The 22942-nt window shown below is 39.2% G+C and overlaps 1 protein-coding gene across 2 annotated transcripts in view; it reads right to left on the reverse strand.

Annotated features, from left to right (window-relative positions):
- Window positions 1-1876: 1876 nt before the first annotated feature.
- Window positions 1877-22942, reverse strand: part of st3gal2 (ST3 beta-galactoside alpha-2,3-sialyltransferase 2) — a 34253-nt gene continuing 13187 nt past the window's right edge. The window contains exons 2-8 of one of the 2 annotated variants that reach the window (XR_006011831.1): window positions 15127-15186; window positions 14648-14781; window positions 10177-10356; window positions 9825-9870; window positions 7530-7649; window positions 6027-7412; window positions 1877-3773 (exon numbers count right to left, since the gene is read on the reverse strand). Coding sequence is in view for 1 of the 2 variants with exons in the window: in XM_041996694.1 (XP_041852628.1) it covers window positions 7239-7412; window positions 7530-7649; window positions 9825-9870; window positions 10177-10356; window positions 14648-14781; window positions 15127-15186 (714 nt within the window). In the remaining variant the exon portion in view is untranslated. Of the gene's footprint in view, window positions 7413-7529; window positions 7650-9824; window positions 9871-10176; window positions 10357-14647; window positions 14782-15126; window positions 15187-22942 lie in introns of both variants that reach the window. The other variant, XM_041996694.1, reaches the window with a different exon arrangement.

The raw sequence follows: 22942 nt of genomic DNA on the forward strand, positions 1-22942 counted from the left end.
TGGAGCTCAGGACCCTCAGCTCTATCTGTTGACAGTAACATTAGGTATAAATATATATAAAGATAAATACATTTTTGTTTCAGGGTAAATGACTAAAATGCATACATAGGCATATAGTAAAAGAACATGGCACTGTATATTGAATAGGTACAGTATATGTATCTATAGTTGGAGTAGGTGGTTTATCGTATAAATGAGTGACTAGGTACTGCTTACTAAATGGGGTAGAATTAGAGAAGAACTGCCTTCCTCCTACTCCATTTCACAAAAATCATGACACAAAATTATCAATTATTTCCAATTATTGGATTATTATTTGATCTGTTATTGTTTACCATCTCAATATGATGGCTTGTCTTTTATTTTAATTTATTTTTTATTTTTATTTATTTATTTATTTTGTCTTTCTTGTCTGTTTTAATGTTTAACCTGTTAAGGCCTGACCCATGACAAAAATGGTAAGAAATGTCAAATTTTTAAAATATGTCTTTATTTGGCCCTTTAACAAACTGTAACAAAAAAAAATAACATTTTTTGAGGGGGGGTATCTACCATTTATTACCATGTGATATATTAAATATATTATGATATGGTTTTCTGCTTCTGGGTATCTATTAGGGGAGAGAAGACGAGTATCAGATTGTGTTCAACAGGATTTTGAGCAAAGTTTATACCATAAATTGAAGCAAAAAGTCTCAGACAAATATGTCACGTCGGGCTCTTATGGGTTAAAATAGACTTCACTTACTCCTTCAATTATTACTGTTCTTTAACTATTTCTTTTTTCTCATATTAAAAAAAATCCAACTTTCCATTTGTCCCTGAATGCAGCACTACACCAAACCTGGCAGAACTTCAGTAAATGTGTAACTTTGGTTAACTTCTGGTCTCATAAGCGACCGTGCTCAATGTCAGAGTGAAAACATGTGTGTGAAGTTTTATTTTTATAGGTTTTCATTGATTTTCTGTGCAGAATATTTATTACATGACACAGCGTGACTGAGTTGAAAAAGGTGAGAAAAAGCCAATCCCAGTAGTGGAACTTTATAAACAGATCCAGTCTATCTAAAGTTCCTATCCTCAGTCGCTACCTTGCTTCATCTCACCTGGCTCAGATTATTGGGTCATTAATAGGTTTATGCAGAACTATGGGAGAAGCTACTGAAGAGGCCTGTTTCGTTTTACTCAGGTGTGCTGGAGCTGGGAAACATCTCAAGATGGATTGCAGCAGCCTCAGGCTAACATGTAAACATCCTTCATCGTGGAAAATGAATCTTCCTTGGTTGTCAAAATCAGCAGGTCTTGGGCTGTCCTACTTCCAGAAGAGAGAGAGAAAGAAGAAGAAAAGCTGGATTCATTTTGTGAAGATCCAGCAGCACAGTTCAAGAATGAACCACAATCACGTGATGGAGAGCTGAGAATCATCTAGTTGTTGAAGAACAGCTAGATGCCCAGAGACGGGTGGGATCATCAGATCTCCGAACATTTCCACTGCTGGACTAAAATCACCTGCCACCACTGAAATGTAAGTTCTACTTTTCCAGTGTTGGGGTCCAAATCTGGAGTGTTTATGTGCTCCCATCTCAGCAGCTGTCCTCATTAAACTTATTTTTTAATTTTATTTCCTCTGTTATTTAAATCAATCATGTTTGGCTGAGAGTGTAACAAAACATCTGATGTGATAAACTCAGACCATTGAGAACCCACGTAGGATTTAATTGAAATCGAATCAAAGTAGGCTGTTGTGAATCGAATTGATTCAGGAAATCAGTGATGATAACCAGTTCTTCTTTTAATACAGTTGCCATGACAACTAAAATCAGGAGGGTGTTTTTATGACATCCACCTCAGATACTCCAGTCACTTCAGACATATCCAGTTTCATGAAGCCTTTATTTGTACAATAGCATAAGATACAAAGAGTCACGTGTCATACAGACGTTCAGTGGTAAATACACAGCCTTTTTCCAGAAGTTACTGAAGAAGACATTAAAGGCGGGATGAGACGGCGGTGATAGGACTCCACCCACACGGGGAAGCTTCACACACTCAAACTAAGTTTAACTCACTATTTCTGTTCCTACACTATCTGCTTCTGTACGTTTGCTGGTCTTACAGATTCACTAAGCAGCTTTGTTCCTACTTGACAAGTCTAACATTTCATCCCAGACACTACGGAGCAAAAGGACAATATCTAACAGAGGTGTGAGTATTGGCGTTACAATCGATGGAGGCGGTCTGATATGGGCTGTCTGCTGAGTTTCTGTTTGGTACAGATGAGTAAAGAGCTGCTTGGATGTGTTCTCACCTCTAAAACAGGACCAGTAGTCTAATCTTTTCATCTTCTTTTCTAGATCTTTCAGCTGAATCGATCCAGTTTTCTCAGCTCAGCTCAAACCAAGTGATGGGTTCTTGTTCAGATATTAAAGTAATAAATAAGGCCTAGAGGGACGGGGCAACGGTGAAGATTTTTATTATAAAACTCTTCTGACTGTAGATTTGTTTTGTTTATTATCTGATTAACTCCTTGTGGCGGATGTCTTTTTCTTAAATAACAAGCTACATTGTGACGAATTTCTGCTGCTTATTCAACATATCGTGTAAGATGACTTGTACCAGTGACTTCATGAGATCTGATCTCTGGCATCAAGCAGGTGCTGTTTAAATAGACATGCAATGAGCTGTAGGAGCCTGGTTTTGTTCAGGATACTGGAGACTGTGGTGCACATGTTGCTTAAAGCCTGAACTCGATCTGTAAATGAGTGATTTTGGCTGAAATGTGACGTAGCTTTGGGTCTAATGTGTCAGATAAAATAAAGCAGAAATTGAAGGAGCAGTTTAAAGATGATTAAAAGTCAGGGAAGGTTTGGGGGTCATATAGCTTGGAAATTACAACAAAAAAAAAGCATCTTTTGAAGGAAATCAGTTTAAATAAAATAAACGGCACATCTTTCAGTAAGAAGATTTATCTGGTTTAAATGAACTGAATCTCTTCTGGAAGCTAATAAAATAGGAGTTTTGGGTCAGCAGCAGGAGAAAAGACCTACTTTAGGTTATGTTTGCCACATGGACACTCATTTCTGTGTCATGCCTCTAATTTAGGTTGAAACAGCGGGAAGGGTTTACTCTGCTCTCTCCTTATCTGATCAGACACTGTGGTCTTCAGCTGGTCGACAGGGACGAGGCTGATAACAACTCGCTTGCTGGAACAGCCTGTTTGGGAGCACATTAACTGAAAATAAGGTATTCTGCTGCCAGAGGGGTGAAAAAATGTCAGCGTGAAAGGAATTAACATTCATTATGAAGCTGGAGGGGAGCAAGCAGCAGCTAAGATTTCTAAACCTTTTTTTTCATTTGCTTTTTCATCACTGTTGCATGTTTTTCCTGCAGTCTCAGGGGCTTGAATCCAGCAGGTAACCCTCTCTGCATGCAGTCCGATCAAAAGCAAGCTTATATAAATCCAGTTCATCATCAGTTTTCAGCCCGCAGTCATCTTTAAAAACATCTGTTTACAAAGCAGTAAGAAGTGAAGAGCAGAAGGCAGTGTGTGTTATGTGTGTGTGTTTTAAGTGTAGCTTAGAAGGCACAGCTCTCAGCCGAATGTGTGTGACAAAATAAAAAGGTAGCAGGTGTGTGTTGTTGATGGCGCAATGGCAGGACAAGGCACAAAAGTGTGTTTGAGTGCGAGGAAAAAGACAGGAAACGCAAACGGTACGTCCAGCTTCAGTCTGTGTGAGATGAGTCCAGCTCAACACGACGGCTTCCTGTAAAACCTGTGGAGAATGACGAGAACATGTGGAGTTACAGGAAGAAAAACGGAGCTGGGATCAGCTCATCACATCACCTGATGAGGGCAGTGTGACACCCCAACCCTTGTCCATGTGAGTGCACAATGCTGGATGTTCATATCAAACTAAAACATGGGATCAGAGCGGTTAAATCCCATCTGCTCCGTCACACACAGGTGAGGTTTTTTTTTTCTTAAAGCATGATCAGAGGATGTGCTGCAACAGCTGGTGGTCTCATTCTACTATCTTCAAACATTATGGGAAGGCAGACTTTTAGTTTTTGCTCATAAGAGTCACTTTAGGCTGAAACAGATCTTTATTCTTTTTAAATGAAAATGAAAGCCACTGGAAATATTTTCTGAACAGTTCATTGAGATTTTTGCTCATTTCTTGTGTCCACCATTAAACACATCACCAAGGAGAGACAAGAACCAGAGCGGGAACAAGGAACATATTCCTATGGTCGTTTTACGTTTCCACCTCAGTTTTCCTACAGTTACATTTTCTTTTAACTGATAAGCAAACAAGAAAAGGATCTATCAAACAGCCTCTTTTACAGAAGGTGCCTCAGGGTTCAAACTTTCTGTTGAGCTGAAAAATAGATTTAAAAATGTTAATGGGGACAAATGTGTGTTAGGTCCAGAATCTTCGATTATTAGAGATCAAGTTGATGTGATCTTGTTTAAAGCAACACTACACAAGTTTCCAGCCTTAAAATTCTGAGTTTCTGACTTGAGTTGATGCTGCAGTGACCTTTATCATGTACATTTCTGGAGCTGCCTTGCAGCGTCCTGAGGCTGAGAAACCACATTTTATCACTTTTATTTCCCAGCCTGAAGCATCAGCTGCAGCTGCATTTCTCTTCTCTTTCTTTTCTAAGCCTAATGTATTTAAGTTTAGATTTTTTTATGGTGGAAGATTTCCATTTTCACTTCTGGCAAAATAAATAGCTAAAACTTATTGATGAAATATTTAGTGCTGAAATAACACATTTAAATACTTCTGGAGGATTATTTGGTGTATGTAAGATAAAATATGGGTGTAAAAAAATATTTAACACACTACAGGTAAGCAGGTCAGGTATTCAGTACAGATCACTATGACACATCCACAGTTCATTCCTCACATGAAAATATTTTTTTTTTTTCTTATCACCAGAACTTTGAGGCCATTTTGGCATTCTAAACCCTGCAACTACAGAAATGCCCATAAAAGCTTCTTCTAACACAAGAAAACAAATATTATTAGCTGGACAACGTTGGGGATTTTGTCTCCTAACATTTGTCTCTTGTGGAGTTTTGACTCATTTTTGGCATCTGATGTTTCAGATTTGTCCCCAGGAGCAAAATCAAGTATCTAACATTTCTAAGTTGCCATATTGAACCCTTGATAATTAAGGCAAACGTAAATCTGACGCACCCTTTCTGTAAAAGTGGGTAATTTGATGAATAATTCCCTTAAGGGTTTGATATTTGAGATTTCTCTATCTTTAGAGACTCATTTGTCACCAGGGGGAGAATAAAATGGAGCATTGTTGCTCTGAGACTACACGCTGCTCTAAACTCCTACGGGTACTCTTTATACTTATGTTTTTATCTGATCATGAATATTTAGGAAGATTTGAACATAATTTAATCTTAAACCAAATTTTCAGGAGCTTTAGGTAATCCATGATTTAACTTTTGACTCAGTGCCTGACGTACATCAGGTTGTTCTAAAGAAGCAAAGATATAGTTTATCAGGTCTTTTTCTGCAGTGTGTTTCCAGATGTGCTCAGGAACCCTGAGCACTTCTCTTTATTAGCCACCAGCTGCTTGTTTGTGAACACATCTGTCATGTTTGGATTTACAGCCGCATCTCAAACTCTTTTCCTTCATTCAAAGCTCATGTCTCTCTTCCCTCTTTTTTTTCCCTACAAAAATTAGTTTGTTTTCTTTTTTAGATGTAAATAAGTCAGAATGGAGGGTAATAATGGGTCATTTATGTTGGCAGAAACCATTAGTATGCTGCCGGAAGGAGGGAAAAACCCAATCTGAGCCGGCAGCGGTACAAAACTAACACTGAGATCTGTCGCCATCATGAAACGGGCTGCAGAGGTGAAGTCTAAGGCGTCTGGTGGCTCCACCTCCTCCAGACTCTGCTGAAGTTTTAATTGGTTGACCAGGGATCAGGGCGAGTGGTTAATGAGGCCGAGATGCTAACGAGCAGTAACAAGTTCCAGTGGGGGTTTTCTCTCACCCCATCATATAGGCCTTAATCTGGGACAAAGTCCTCCAGACGATCTATTGACTCCACCGGGAAGCAGGAGTCTGGCTTTGTGGAAGAGTCCTTTCAAAATGGGGGAGACTCCGGTTAAAGTTTGTCCAAGTTGCCTCCCGAACAACCACCGAACTCCTTTTTTTGTTCTTACAAACGGTTGAGTGCATCAAATCTCATGTTCGAGCTCTCCATCGCCGTCTCTCCCTAATTAGACTCTGACAGACCACACGAGGTCTCCAACCAGAAACCAGCATGCCTCCATCCAAACATGAAATCCCAGGAGATGTACTTTTAGCCTCATTAGAGTCTCATGCAGTCAAATCAACACATCTCTCTTCATGTCTAGATGTGAGTAGACTGCAGCAGGGCCTACGGTTGCCATGGCATTTAGCAACCTCCAGAAGCTGAGGCGAGCGATGCTGCAGCGATTTGAGTCAGAGGCTGAAAGGCAGAAAGTCTTGATTGTGTTTTTGATAATCTATGAGGTGAAGACACTATAAGGGGTCGAAGGGGGACTTCAGATGGCGGCCATATTCAATAAACCTGCAGTCATCACATACCGTCTCTAAGCAACTGTTTTACAAGCCGTCATGGCCACATAGACCTTGTAACAACAGAAATCGTTAGAGATGTTTGGCCTGAAAGACACGACTCATGTTCTGTAGCTTTAGTCAACAATGAAGAGCTTTAAATCCTTTCAGCATCCTCAGACTCGAAGGTTAAAATGTCACAACATCGAACACGAGTCATCGACTTCACTGGCTCACCGTGGAGCGTACTGTTTGATATGAAGAGGGGATTAAATAGTCCTCAAAGTATGAGCATTTCCACTTGAGGCTAGTGAGTTATTTGTGGATACTTCAGAGCTGCAGGGGTTTGTTTTAGTGGTTATTGACTTTTCCAGCTGTTCAGCCATCAAGCTTGTCACTTGCCTCGGGGAAAAGAGCAGCAGCCTCGACTTTGGCCTACAGGAAGCCATTATAGGGTGACTATCGAGGCTGATTTAGGACTTAACTCGAGGGGAAAAGTTAACAAAAACAAATTTTTTGGAAGCATCTGAGATCATTTGGTCACCTTCAGTTAGCCTTAACCACAACTAAGAATCTAAACTGGTGCAGGTTAGTAAAGGTGAGTATCTAACGCATGGTGTTTGGCTGATGAAGCGAAGATCTACGCAGTATACTCTGCTGCTCATTTTCCAGGGAATACTGTGATTTTTCCGGCCTTGGCGAGCTGCTGAATGATCTGGGCTTCGTAGTCCGCGTCATGGACACCTGTCTTCCTGAACTCTCCGGAGTAGCGGTTCTGCTCCCAGTAGTGGTGCCAGTTTCCTCGGCTGTCTGCCCCAAAGCCAAAAACGTTCACCTGCAAGGGAGGGAGTGTTAGACTGGCAATGGTAAACCCACTCAGGTGGAATTTGATGGAACTTTTGTTTTTCAGGATGACGTGGGGATTTCGTTTGACAGAAAAGACCAAACAAACCTCATCACAGACATGCAGGGCAAAGAAAAGCACCAGCATGCCGGTGGAGGGGTAGCGCCCGTGATGTCGGGTCCAGTGGTCATGGATGTATTTAAAGAAGGCTGGGTTGAAGATCTGAACCTGAGAGGTGGAGAGAGGAAAACACTGTTGACCTTCTGTGACAGACTTTCGATATTCAGACATATAAGAAAGAAAGTACACACTGCTTCTTTATTTTAGGTCTGCCTATATGGGCATGATAAATAGTCATCTGTCCAGGGATCGCTGTCCTGTTGCATGAGACAGCTTTAGCTTTCAGACAGATGGACACACATTTGACTCTAGAATACTTTGGTGCCCAGAGGAGTTCATGGTTCACTCGATGAGCCCATTTATATGCTCATCAAACTCTGATGACTGGGAGTAATCTAACCCTTCCAGTCCAGTCCTTCCTGCTGTTTTCCAAACACTAAGTCTTTGTTGAACATGGCGGCGCCTGCGGTCTCAGCATTAGTTGCTAATGTATAAGCCTGCAAAACAGACCACAGGGGAATGTTTTCCTTCATTTATACTCCCGGCAGCAGAACGCCATCATGTTGTTGTTTTTATTTATTTAAATTTGTTGTTTTGGTGTGTGTTCTGCTCAAATTGTGACGTCTGTGAAATAACTTTCACTGTCCTTATCAATAAAAGCAGAATAACTTTTTGGACTAGAGCCATTTCATATAATCCTACTGAGTATATTTCACATTGCTTTAGTATTGTTTTTATTATCTTCTAGTATTTTCTGACAACCTTTCTTTCTCATCATCAATTCATTTCTAACATTTTTTTAAAACGTCCTTTAACACCAGCCATGACTAAAACAAAGTGTAGTATGTCTGGGACAGGTTTTAAAAAAGCACATAATGAATAAAGTATAATAGGTGTGTGTGGCTGCAAGTATCTTTATTTCACCTCTACAAACTTCACTCATTTAAAAAATGGAGCCAAAAATGAGGTATGAGAGGCAGATGGATGGCTCCAGGCTCCAGAGCACCAGGCTCTATTTGCTGAGAATGGCATTCAAAGCAACTTCCAGTCAGCAACGCAAAACAACCGTATTTGGAGGACTAACAAGATTATAAGAAGCTGCAGGACCACAACAGCCGAAGTGGGTCTGACTGTCCTAACAACAGGTGGTATCAGCTTGATTAGAATAAATCTTCAGGAGGTTTGTGGAGCGGTGGAAATGCAAACCACACAGATTACCAGGAATTAGTTTATCCTGGTAAAGAAAAACACCCCAGGTAATAAAGATTCCTGGAAATGTTGGTAGAAAACTCATTACTAAGCCAGAGGTTGTGTAGTTTGTTCAGATGCAGCTTTGCAACCCTTCCAAACAAGCCACACTGGTTCAGCCTTTTTCTAATAGTTCCATCATGAACTTTAACATTTAACATGCTGAGGCCTGGAGAGCCTGAGATGTAGCTCTGAATGTCGAATGGTTTCCACTTTTGAATAACCTTCCTCCAAATATCTTAGAAATGACTGTTATAACCCTTCACAGATGGATGGGATGCAACAGTTGCCTCTCTGAGATCATTGCTGGTGTCTTTACTTCTTGGCATTGTTATAAAACACACCTAAATGCTCCAGACTAGCAAACTGACAAAACTACAGCTTTAAATATATATTTTTTTCAATAAATACATGTTTAAATGAAGGATTAAAAGAGAATGAACATTTTTCCTCATTTAAGAAATAACCAAAGTTTTTAAAGCTTCAATGCCGACATTCTTTGATTAGAGAAATTTATTAGAGAAAAGATGCAATAAAAGTTGCCACATCTTCAAGAATTCCTACAACAAACAAAATAAATAAATAAATTTTGATACTCCCTGAGTTTGTGAGCATTATGAAAATTTTAAACTCTCCATCGAATCAAAAGTAATTACAAATCCATCCTCCAACATCCATCCAACAAAAAGGGCTTTGAGCAGCTTAGAGCTCCAAAGTGGAGGCGTAAATCTTAGAAATCTGTATTTATGGGTCATCCCCCAAAGACACTGCGTCTTTGACCAGGCGGAGGTTTTTTTCAACATCTTCACGTGGCAGAGATTAGTTTAAGTTTATTTATTTTCATGGATTAAAGAGCGAGCGGGAGATTAGCGAAGACAAAGGGAAGGTTTGTAATCCCTCATCAACAGTGAGGGTGCTATAATTACAGCGAGGCAGGGTCACCTCTCTGTTTCTACCTCTGTAAAGGTGTTGGGTTGTTTTTTTTTCCACCATGCATCAATCTGATCAAAATTTAATAGTTTTGAAAAGACGCACCTTGTCCTTATCAACACGGAGGAACTGCTTCACTGGAGCGTAAGTACTGAAAGAGAGGGAGCAGAGAGAAATTGATTAAACACATTCAATCAGCACTTAATGTGATTACAGCCACTATGAACTCTGGATGATTGACAGCTGACACATTGTTCCAACTCAGTCTCCAGCTCCTTACAGCTCTTCTGTCAATGGATTTCTAACCTCAAACTATACACGTGTGTGCGCCCTGATTCCTGTCAGTGTCTGTATGAGCTATATGTCCTGAACTCCTTTCATGTTTTCATGCACGCTCATATATGTGTTAATCCATGCTTATGCACATCTGTGTGTATGTGTGTGTGTGTGGTCTTACAATCGAATCTGGCCGGTAGACAGAGCACTGGTGATCCAAACCAGATCCAGTGTTTTGAAGGGAACTAGGACAAAGCTGACGTTTGCGGCCAGATTTTTGGCGCTCTCTGGGTACATGAAGTGGTGAGTGGTGTGGCTCCCCACATCTTCCTCATAGCCCACCGTGGGGGCCAGATTTATCCTGGGGGTGAGTCGGAGGGAGGAACATCATCAGAGATCTGCAGGCTGCTCGCTGCATGATAAGCAAACCCTGCGGTTCCACATCAATCTGCAGGGTTAAAGTAGCTTCACAGGGAACCCATTTCATGCTGATTTGTTAGCATCAAATTTTCCTGTAATATCTCTGGGTTAAACTTCCTGATCATTGAATTGCCTTTAAGGTATCTGTAAGTGCTGTAACATTTGGGAAATGAAAAGATCACCATCATCATCATCATAGTAATTCTGCAGACAGCAAAGCAAAATTTAAATATATTTTTCCTTCGCCAACCCCTGAGGAGAATATCTGCATCATTAAAGATATTATCGCCTTTTTAAAGGTCAAGTGTGAGAAAATGGTGACATCAAGTGGCTTAAATAGCAAATTACAACCAACTAAATGCCCAAAGTCCCATTCCGGTATACCTTCTAAAGTAATTAAAATGTAACAAAGCTTATTTTCGCTTCAGTATTTGCCACTTTATCTTGTCAACCAAACAATATAGATTTTTCTCTGAAAGGATTGCACAGGGATCCTCAATCCTGATCCTCGAGGGCCAGTGTCCTGCAAGTTTTATAAGTTTTAGAAGCTTGACGTCAAGCTCTGCACAAATCTGAATCAGTTGTGTTGCAACAGGGAAACTTCTAAAACCTGCTGGACACTGGCCCTTGAGAACCAGGACTGAGGATCCCTACTGCATAAGCACTGAGAAATTTCTGAGGTTTAACTGGTTTAGACCTAATTTTTGTTAGGGTCTGGACTGATATTGCACAGTCTGATCTGCAGAAGCTTAAACCAGTACTGAATGCAGATGAAACTAAATTCTTGTTCATTTTCTAACTTGGTGAATCTCCAACAGATCACAATTTTATAAGAAACATCATGTACCTGGGTTTTCTTATTGACCCTTGAGTCAGAGTTTGAGTTTAACTGTCCCTGATGTATGCATCTAGCTCAGGAAAACCGTATTTAGTTTTGGAACAGACTTCAGCATGACTTGGAGTTGTCTGTACAGATTTCACTTAAAGCCTTCTGCTCCATCTTACAAGACAATGTGAAACCGTTGGACAGTGCTCATGTTTTTAACTCGTTACTCTGTTGTTAATGTCAATGCATCAAACAGAAATACAGTTTTTATTGGTTGTTGTTTTTATGTTGTGTGTTACTGACCCCATGGCCAGGTCACCATTGTGAAAGAGATCACAATCTCAGTAGGTTTTATTTGGTTAAATAAAGTTTAAATTAAAAAAAGGAATTAAAGAAAAGATAAAAATTCCCTCTTCTGGTTTAGTTCAGCTGCTAGCTTACCGTGCCCATCAGCCTTCCTCCTTGATTTTCCACATGAGAGTGCTCTGCAGGCTGCAGACTGAATACTCAGGATAAACTTAACACCCTTCAATCCCATGATTGAGGGTAAACAATAAAACCCAGGATAATTCATTAACAGGTTTAATTTTCCTGTAAATAAAAACTTTAAAATACAAAGAGATACCTACAAAATCACTGTTGTCCTGGCTGTGTCAGATTGTGTACAGTGCAAGACAGTTTATGCAATAAATGTATTTAAACTTCTGATTTTATTTTATACCAGACTTCTTTGCAAAGAAACTGACAGTAAGCATTAATTTATTATTCAGTTTTGCTCATTACAAACTTTAAAACAGTGATTCTCAACCACAGGGCTGTGGCCCATGCTTGGACCTCAAGCGCCACCTAGAGGGCCTCAAAAAACTTTATGCACCTGTATTTCCCTGAGGGCTCTCTGAAGGGATAATTAAAGTATTTCTATTCTATTCTATGTCATGAGGGCCGCAGGACCATAACTTATCAATTAAAGACAAGAGATATGACGGTTATCCACGAGAAGCTCAGCTGCAGTGCAGCTTCTTACTACTTGGTGGCAGTAATGTGTCAGTTGTTCAGACTTTAATAAACAGAAGAAGATACTCAGCTAGCTGCTAGCCTGTGGTGAAAGTTAAGTATTTAAAAAGACAAAATCAAGACAAAATGGTGGCAAATCCACCAGCAAAAATATTCTAAATGACCAATCTAATTCATTAAGTATAGTTTTGTAAACGGATGTGACAAGGCAGAGCCAAGAAGTCTGAATGGAGTCACTGAAGCCTTCAACACTAAAGCAGCATCTAGCAAACAAACATTTAACACTTGTGGGAAAAGCGGTGGAATTTTTAGTCAAAAAATAAATAAAAAATTAACTGCAGATGCATAAAATGTCTGACATGTCTGGCAACTCTTAACGTTTAATAAAAAAAGTTTATTGCATAAATATTTAGTTTTGTATTTAAATACCTAAACTATAAATTTATTTACAGTTTATAATGTGAACTTATTATTTTGAACATATTTGCATCACTTTATTGATCAAATTTTTTTTCAAGACCCAGTTTTTTTTTATTTCTCTAGTAAAATCAAATATTTTTTAGATTTTGTGTTTATAAGCCTGATTACATTAGTTCTTGTAGGAGCCTGATTTTATTCCATAAATCATTAGCTTATTGGGGCTCTTGATGTATGTGCAGCTCTACATGTGATTGATCTCATTGTATCATGTCATATTTTACAAGGTTTTAGAAGTTAAACTGTAGGTGGATTTGGTTTAGTTATTAATACAAATTAAACCAAGAGTGACATCAATTAAACCAAGTGTTAATATTTGAATGGATCACTTTGTACTGGAAAGGTTGGGGCCCAGCGTAAAAAGGTTAAAAACCATTTCTTTAGAACATAAATAAATAAAAAAAACAACCAGTTAGCTACACTCCCTGCTTTACTCCCCAAGCCCTGCTGCTATGTCTAAATTCCTTGTGATGATGACTGGAGAGTTCAAATCAAATGCAAATGTGAAAACTGCTAATATTTACACCAACTAGCTGCTGCTGTCTGTTGCTGAGCGAAGATGGATTAACACACTGGAGAAGCACAACAATAAAACCATGGGCCCACATTTCATCAGTTATGACCCAGATTGTTGGGGACAATACTTGAAATAGATGGGGTTTCTTTACATAATGAAAAATGTAACCTACAGTTAAAAATCTTGGGGCACGGTGGGCTGCTGCAGCAAGAGAACTGAACCCCCCCCACGGGCATGTCTTTTATCAACACCTTCACAGGTGCAGACAGCCAAGACAATAAAAACAGAATCCCACGCAGCACCTAAAGACTTTTGTGCTTCCATTAGAGGCCCCAAAACTCTGCTGAGTCACTGTTTTAATACAGTTCTCACTGCAAAGGCTTTCCAGCCGCACTTATAACAGTTTAGTCAATATCTAAACTACTCAGCTCTTTGTGCACTTGAGACATTCTCTATATTTACCGTACAGTCGACATGAGTCACTGTCTAGAGGAGCGATGCATTTATATAAACAGGAAGGTATGCTTTGGGGGTGAAAAAAATAAATAAAAATGAGTGCAGCAACCAATAAGCCAGAGAATAAAACAGATGTTTGTTGAGAGAGCTGGAGAGAGAAGGAATGCAGACATGGCTGCTGGTGCGTGGGCCTGCTGTGGCTGAACTGAAGCTCAGAAACGAATTGAAATAAACCACAGCGATGACGAATCGTAACAAGAGATGGAAGCTGGAGGCTTCCCACACAGCTCCACCGAAAATGCAGCTGTAATAGATGCTGTGGCCTTTAGCATAAGAAGCAAAAAAAAAAAACAAAAAAACAAAACAAAACAAAGCAAACAAACAAAAAAAACTACAGAATACCAGCAGCTCCTGCTTAGTGTTTCACAGCACCGGGCGTGTCTTGGCGCAAACACACTGCAGGGAACAACATATAGCAGTGCTCATGAGCCTGATTACACAGAACAATCACGCTTTGTTATCCAGAGAGAGATTTATGTGCCTCGGCGCATGGGCGTGTACGTCAGAGACACAATGAACGGTTTAAGTTACAGCTTCTCCGGACATAAAGCACTTTGCGTTGACCACACAGATTAGGTGACCCCCGCCAACCAGTGGGAGAGCCAAACAAGACGGCATTAAACAGTGAGATTAAATTTAGAATCAGTCCACACATCTGCTGTCTGCTGTTTTGTAAGCACATCTCCACCCTCGCATGCACACATAATCTACATGTTGATGGAACATTAATGGGACATACTGTGCAGTGTGACTGTTGAGGGGGGGGGGGCAGAGGGAAAAATCTCCCCTTCTCCTCATGTAAATTTCTTTGACTTTTACTCTTATCTAACACAACTGTGCATCAGTTTTCCCACCATAGGTCCTTTACATCTGTCCTCTCACCTCATGATGTGGTTGTGTCCATCAATGGTGGCCCCGTATCCAGCCCCACGGAGGTTTCCAGAGTTTCCCACCACAGCGCACTGAAGGCAGCGTCCCGGATCCCAAGAGCCATATGGCGACCTTCCGGGAATCACCTGAGATAAACCAGACTGGGCTCAAGCAACAGAACAGCAAAACTCATTGAATAACTGGACCTGCAGCTCAGACCTGACTGTATAAAATATACATCCTGTGTGAATTCTTTATGATCTACATGAAAAATCCATGAGCCACTTCTGCCCTCAGGGAGCAACATGGATACTTAAACACATATGAAAGCAGTGTCCTGTACTGAGAGACTGAAAGAGGAAAAACATACAGACACAGCCAGGTCGCAGATAAATCTAACATCTCCCTTCAGCCTTTCTCCAAGAAAGTTAAGTAAAAACTCATTTCAATGCAAGACTGTAATGGAAAGATGAATTAATCATGTAAAATACCTGAAAGAGCCTCAGGAGCACCTGCTGGATGCTGTGGGGTTTAAACTGGGGCTGCAGCATCTACAAAGAGAGTGACAGTGTGGTTAAAACATGCCCCCCTGCACAGTCAAATCCAACCTGACAGGCAGACTTTAAATACTCTCTGTGCTCATGTATATGCATACATTCACCTTCATGCATCTGCAGCTGCTTGTGCTGACCTGTGCGTGCATCATTGCCCGCATGTCAAAAACAAGCTGAATGAAAATGAAAACAGATGGCAGCGAAAGAAGAGATGAAAAATGCCCCCCAAATGACTACTTATATGCAGCCAAACTGGCTGCATATAAACTTTTCTTTCTGTGCTGAGCCAGAATAAATAGATGATGGTTAGCAAAGAAAGCTGTGTTGGGTGAGAAGAAGCTGAGGAAAGACAAAAGGAGGACAAGGATGATCCTGTGGAGATGCATCTCTGCCAGCAGCCTAAGGGATAAATAACACCATGAAAGTGAAGCTATTAGTGCTCTGCATAAAAAGCTTTCAGTTTCAGATCTTCCTTTTGGCTCTGCTAAAAATGGCTTTAATGCACAGTTGGACAGCATTTCTGAAAACATTAATTAAACCTCAAATTCGGCAGCGTTAATTATGCTAATGTGGTCTAACTAAAGCAAAGTGGTTGAAAGCAATGAATGCAGAGCTGAGCTTGTAAATATGATAAAATTGCGTTATGTGCGGCTGTGGAGACCTGTGTGATGCATAGAAAAATAATAGACAGAAAATAGACATCAGCCGAGGATGGAGATGTGTAGTTTAGTCTAAAAAGTTCAAGAAAAAATCCACTGAAATATTTAAAGCAGGACATACGCATCCTATCAAATATTGAAAAAGCAAAATATATCTTCTTAAATTAATGTCTGAAACTCATATTTAAAAAGTTGAGCTCTCAGACATGAACTGCAGACTCATGCTGCTCTCATATAAACAAAGTGGTAAGATTTTGTTTTGCTAACATCAACTTTAAAAAGAGGCTGCTTAATGAGGCAGAATTAATAATTTATCATTAAAAAAAAATTGCTGCAATTAGTAAATTGCAAAGCAGAGTGATTCATATTCATGTAACACGGTGCCTGATCAAGGTTTCACTCCCGCAGCGTCCACGGTTTTACAGCATCCACTCCTTCAGTGGTAATTCCTGTCATCTTTCTGGTCATTTAAACATCATGTGACAGCTGCACTCAGCTGTGAAGTCACGTCTTCAAACCTCATCAGACTAATTTTCCATTAATGACTGAAACGCTGAGACAAAAACCACAGAGCACAGAAAACTGTCCAACTTGTGAAATGTCCTGTAAAGTGAATGAAGACAAATGAATAAGTTTTACTGAGAGGAGTCGCTCTAAATATTTTTAAAGTTCAGATCTCAGATAACATGTTGGTGTTAATAAAACCTACAGAGAATATCAGAAATGACTAGAATGACGGTAGATTCAGTTTGTTCAGCTCCATGATGGACATGAAGTTGTCAGCATAACACAAGCATTTCCATCCTTCACCTGAAGCCACATATTGTCTGACATGCATTAAAAGATTAAATCGCAATGTAGGTCAGAAAAATGATGATTCCCAACCCTGGTCATCAAGGTCCAATATCCTGCGGGTATTTTCGGAAACAAGGTAGTATTATATTAATGTTGTTGCAACTTGCAGATTTAGCTGGTTGGATTTAACAGATGTAAAACCTGTAAGCATTCATTTAATTCATTTTAAAATATGTATTGCTTATTACTGCTGTGAATGCTTGTCAAGTTGCTCTGTGGTTACTAAAGATTTGTAAGGATGCACAATTTTAGCTTCAGGTATTGACTGTGTGGAAACACTGTCAACTTTTCTGTAATATTGGCTGAACCGAAGATGTTTGTGAACCTGTGAAACATCCCCTGGTCAGCACACCATCTCAGTAATAGGGATCATTGTTCAAAGCCAATAACAGGAAAATCCCTGTGAAGCACTTTGTGATGAGTGTCTGTGAAAGGTGCTATATAAATAAACTTTAGTTACTTACTTATTTACTTCCTACCTCCACCTACCACTTAATCGTCTAACTAAGGTGACTGAGGTCACTGATCTGCTCGGTAAGCCATTAACGGAGAAACAGGATTGTGAGTTCTATAAATGCATCACTTACTGGTAAAGCTGGAGATAAGGGGCCCAGTTTCAGTGTTGTGTTTTAGGGGTGGAGAGAGTCAGAGATTTGAATCCGTGGTCCGAGACAGATGTTTGGGATGCAACTGCACCAGTAGTTTCAGTGTGCATCAGATACAGCTGCCGGCTAAATGCACAATGTATCTTTCTTAGCGTGTCTGCATTGGTAAAACCCATGGTTACATCGATTATTACACGTCAGCATCTTTTGGCGTTTTGTTATTAATACAGACGGGAGGCGGGTAGCGCAGCTGCAGTTAGTAAACAGCAAACATGGAGGGAAGCGAGACAACAGAAGATATTCACCTTAATGTAAGTTTTGTAAGTGTTTTGTAAAAGATTGTAAAATTACAGACAGAAACACTATTAGTAAAAGAAACTGAGAAAAGGACTGTTTGCGAATGTTACATTACCTCTGCCATGGAGGAGGTCATGTATTTAATGCCGTTGGTTTGTCTGTCTGTCAGCAACATAACTCAAGACGTTTTGGACGGATTTTGATCAAATTTTCAGGAAATGTCAGAAGATGCAAAATGAACAAGTGAATATACTTTGGGTTGAGCCAGATCACCGCCTGGATTCAGGAGTTTTTTAAAAGGTGCTTTACCATGGGGAGATATAGATCATTTTGACATTAGAGCTTGTCCCCTAAGTAGAGAATAAGATTCAGATTAAACAACAAAGGTAATAAAAAAAATGTTTTTTTTGTTTATGATTTAGTGTTTATTAGCAATAAAACAATCTTATCTGTACCACGTTGAATTGCATCTTTTTATAAGTTGAATTTGTTTATTTGCTTTATAGAAAACAATCAGGTATCATATGTATCCTTCACAGGGAAAGAGACAAAATAATTGTGATGTTATTTAGAAACCAGATGTGGCCTTGTAAATTCTTTGTATTGCATTGAATAGTTATGAATTACATCATGAATTGCATCATATTGTATGAAGTCAAATCGTTGTCAAATCATGAATAAATCTAATTGCATTGTCAAGAGGGGTAAATTTTATCGCATCGAATCGGCAGGGGGCTTCACTGTATCGTTACTGTATCGTATCACTGCCAGCGTATCGAGATGCGTATCGAATCGGCCTCAGTGGTGGGGATTCACATCCCTACTATGTTTAAGACAGTCATAGGAAACTGTTTCGTTTCCTTCTTGAAAAAGTGTTTTACGGAAGATATGCAAAGTTAAGTGCTGCATGCTGATAGAGAAAATGTGCTTGGGCTGTGTAGTGACTCCCACAGTCACTGGAGAGGCAGAGGATGGGTTTGGTCTTTTGTACGACATACTGTCAGCTTCCGAAATAATTCCCATAGATTTGATGTCTTTCTTTGTGTATTAAATGTAATTGATGGTATGTATATATATATATATATATGTACCTGATGATTGTTTCAAAACAGACTTGAAGAAACACTGAACCTGTCCTTCAGCATCAGAGCTCTTTAAAGCAGTCACCAGTGACTTTACATCGACAGCCTGCCTGTGCTCTCTGAGGCGTGAAATATTGTGAAGTCACATGTTAATGGTCAACAGTGACAAAGTTTCTGCTTTCTCATTTTTCATTTTCTGCATTAGAGTTTTACGCAGCTTCATTGTGAGATGATGATGCATTGCAGCAGATGACAAGTTGACCACTTAGAAAGACCATAATGTTAATCGTTCTTTTTTGACCATCTGCCAAGTCACACAGGAACATGTGCATTCATGTGTGTGAAGATGGAGCAAGCACCTGCGCATAAAAAAAGAAAATCACCCAAAACAAAAATGCATATGCAGAAGGTCCATCAGGATTTTGGCAGCTACTGCTTACCACCACCTCCTCTTCCTCTTCATGACCATCACCTCCTTTCTCTCCCACACAGAATTAATTTATTTCACTCTTTTGTCACCACTTCACTTCCTGCACCCACCGTCAGCCTCAATTCTCCCAACACAGATCTAATTCGTTTAGATTTTCATCCTCTCCAACAGTCTCAAGTGCTTATGTCTAATTCATTTTCTTTAATATCATTTGCTTCTTTTTTTCTCCTCCTCCTCGTTTTCTTGTCTTTCTCCATCTCTGCGTCTCTCTGGGATGCATGTGCTCATCAGTACTGATCAGAGACGTGTCGTCTTTCATTTGTTTCTCATGCCTCTTTTGTTCCCGTCCCACTCAGTTTTCCCTTGTCCTCCTCAATCCTTCCTCCGTCTTTGACAACCTGAATGAAACCTGAGACAGTCTGGCATCCAGCCCTGCTGTTGTTCTGAGTTTACAAATGTTTGGCAGATGTTTTCTGGCCGTGGTGCCAAACGGCATCTTGCTTCCCTCACCGCTGCAGACTTCTGTCTCCATAAATGTCCTGGCTCAAACAAATCTACTGAATTTACTGAAGTGAACAGGTGAATTTGGTAAATTTAAAATCTAACTTGACACATGACAAATGTGGATTTCACATGGTAATTTATACGGGCTTCACGTGATTGCATGGTTTTCACATGGTAATTTACATGGGTTTCAATGTGATCATATGGTTTCACATGTGAATTTGCATGGTTTCCACATGTGATTAAATGGTTTTGTACATTTACATGCATTTCCCAATAGAATTTAAATGGGTTTCACATGTGATTTACATAAGTTTTAGGTGAAACTTCATGTTTCGCATATTTATATGGTTTCACATGGGAGGTTACGTGAATTTCAAGTGATTATGTGTTTCACGTTGTACATGAAAATTTTTAAATTCCTTCCTCTCCCCACATTAGATTTCTCTAAAGACCACTCCAACTACACGTTTCCATCCTTCCATAGCCTAACTTAACTGAAAGGTTAAGTGATCTAGAGACTATTTTATTGTGAGGTTTGTTAAAGGTTTGAGTTTGTTAACTCAAAGCTACTTGTAAGTTTGGATTAGTGGTGTTTGTCTCCTTAGACTCGGCCTTCTGGTTCCTAAAGAAAAAAGCTGTAACGTTTACATCACGGTGCTGTAACATTTAGAAAACACAGTATGCAGACCAGCTTGTTCTTCCTCTTTGTTCTTTCTTCATCCCCATTTAACCATCCATTAACTTCAGTTGAGTATCGATGGATTTATTGATTTGAAGGGTGGAGATCTGCTAAATGCAATGTGTGGGATCACTCTTTTTAATGGACTATCTACCACAAACTCATGTAAAGGCTCAAACGGCTTACATGGACAAATCAAGGCCTTAAAGGCAATGAAACTGAAAAAAGAATTCCATGTGGTTAATTTGATATAATCGATGTGTTTAATTATATGTACACCATGTAGGTGTAGGGCCATTAAAAGGCAACAAATGTGTGATTTCCACATTCACAACTTTAATTTCTACAACTTGCTGCTCTCCTGCTCCCTGTTTTCCCTTTTAAAAAGAAATGATACTTTAATTAATTCTAGCTGTCTCAAACTGATTGAAAAGATGTTACATTTATGAAATTATATATTTTCTGGATTTCACTTTACAAAGCCCACAAAACTACTTCTTCCACAATCCTGCTTTTCTGTATCAATTCTTAACACCTCCCAAAACAGAAATGCCTCTTCAACTAAAGCTTAGATTTACATGTTTCTAACATGTGTGTAAGTGTTGATTAAACCATGCTTACTCACTGTAAAAAATGTTTCTGATTTCAGTTTATGAAAATTATAATGGGTAGAAATAATAATAAAAAACACCTAAAGACTAATACATGATCAATTTAAAGCAGATTTGATTAAAGTGGTCAATAAAAAAAGAGCCATGGTTCACCATTATACCAGCATTTAATTTATTATTGAGCTAATTTTCATGCACACCAGTGATAATGATCATTATCTGATTTCTGCGGTTATCGTATGCCTAGAACCTAGGCAGTAGATTTAGTTCTGGTTACTTTTGACTTTTACTGCGCTACATTTTACATTAAATATCTCTGCTTTCCACTCCATCACATTTCTACAATGTGCAAGTTTATTGTTTGTCTTTCATTTAAATTATTATCAGGTTCCACAGAACGCTGCAGAAAACTCAACTGATTGGGCTTTCCTATATTTCTTATAATGACAGCTGCTGTAAGCTTCTGATTCATACCTTTCATATCATTCCTCGAGTAGTCTGTTCATTTACTGTGACAGAAACTCATGGTCATTTACCATGTTGCTAGGCAACGCCTGTGACTTTACAGTTCTGTTTGGTAAGGACTACTTTTTGACACGACGATAAAATCATTCATTTAAACATTGTGTGAAGTTTCTTTTATTTTTTTGGTAAGTCACCATATAATAAGCAGGATAACGTTTAGTCCAATGGTTATTGTGGAAAAAATAAATCCCGTTTAGTCTTGAAGGGATGTAAGTGATTGATACAGAGAGGGAAATTCGTCATGTTAGACCCTCCTTCATCCACAGCATCATCATCATCTTCAGCAGCAAGTGTGAGTTCAAGTGTGAACTGTGTCACAGAGGGTAAACACAATAAGCTCAATAACCTGTCTAATATCCAGTGTGAGATTTTCCCAGTGTTCCCAGTAACATCATCTGTATCATTCTTAAAATGGCACAGCCCATAATATTGATGTGTTAACATATACATACAGTCAGCACACTTGCAGACTGCATTAGCCAATACATTCAGCAAGTACTTTTAGTTTTAAGTAAGTACTTACTTACTTTTGCTCAAGTAAAAAGATTAATGTGGTATTTTTACTAGAGTACATTTTTGTTTTATTTCTACTTTTACTTAAGTATGGTGTTTGAGTACCTCCTCCACTACTGTGTTAACATAATCAGATGTTTTAGCAGATGACAGCAGTTTTCTGATTGTGAGAAACCAGATTAACATCTAGATTTCTCCCCAAAACTTTGTCTGCAGACCTGTGGATCTGTTTTATTTAGTTTTTAACATTGGTGCATGTGCTTAAAAAGAAAAAAAGCAAGAGCGGAAGCCCTATCAGGCCAAAACTAAGGGCAGATGCTTCCTGTATGACAGCCGACCTTCATTTTATCCTCATGAAGTATAAATGACACATAGCGGCAGCGTGCAGCCCATTGGATCCCACATTAAGACAGCTAACAGCTAACAGAAAGAATCTTAGTTTAGGTGTCACCATTATAGCAGAAAATTTGTTATTCATTGTTACTCAGCTGCCTTTTATAATGTTTTATTCACATATAGTATATGTTAGACTGTAGAGGTAATGTTTTAGCGAAGTGCCTTCCTAAGATGAGGGAGATAACTGGAATTGCACTTGCAGGAGGGTTTGCTTGTAACTTATGTTTACAACTTTAAGCTGATGGATGGGGTTAATCCTCCAGCAAACATGCATGCATGCAGCAAGCGTGTCATAAAATGTGTTATATCTTGACCTGAAGAACTTAAAGGCTGACTGAGTCTCCTCTTCTGCATCAGACACATGCAGACTTCATGGCACACTGTTAAAAGACAATTTTGAGCCATTACATTTATTTAAGATTTTCACCACACCATCCTCAAAAACAAGGAGACTAAAATTTGGGAAATAACACGAGTATGTACGTACGTTGGAAACGATACGAGGAGATGTAAACCATGATTTTTTTAAATCACACTTCTGCAGTGTGTAAACGCGTTAGATCTGGTTACTAAAATTATGTGAATTCCTACAAT

This window comes from Melanotaenia boesemani, chromosome 10, assembly GCF_017639745.1.
Source record: "Melanotaenia boesemani isolate fMelBoe1 chromosome 10, fMelBoe1.pri, whole genome shotgun sequence".
NCBI lineage: Eukaryota > Metazoa > Chordata > Actinopteri > Atheriniformes > Melanotaeniidae > Melanotaenia > Melanotaenia boesemani.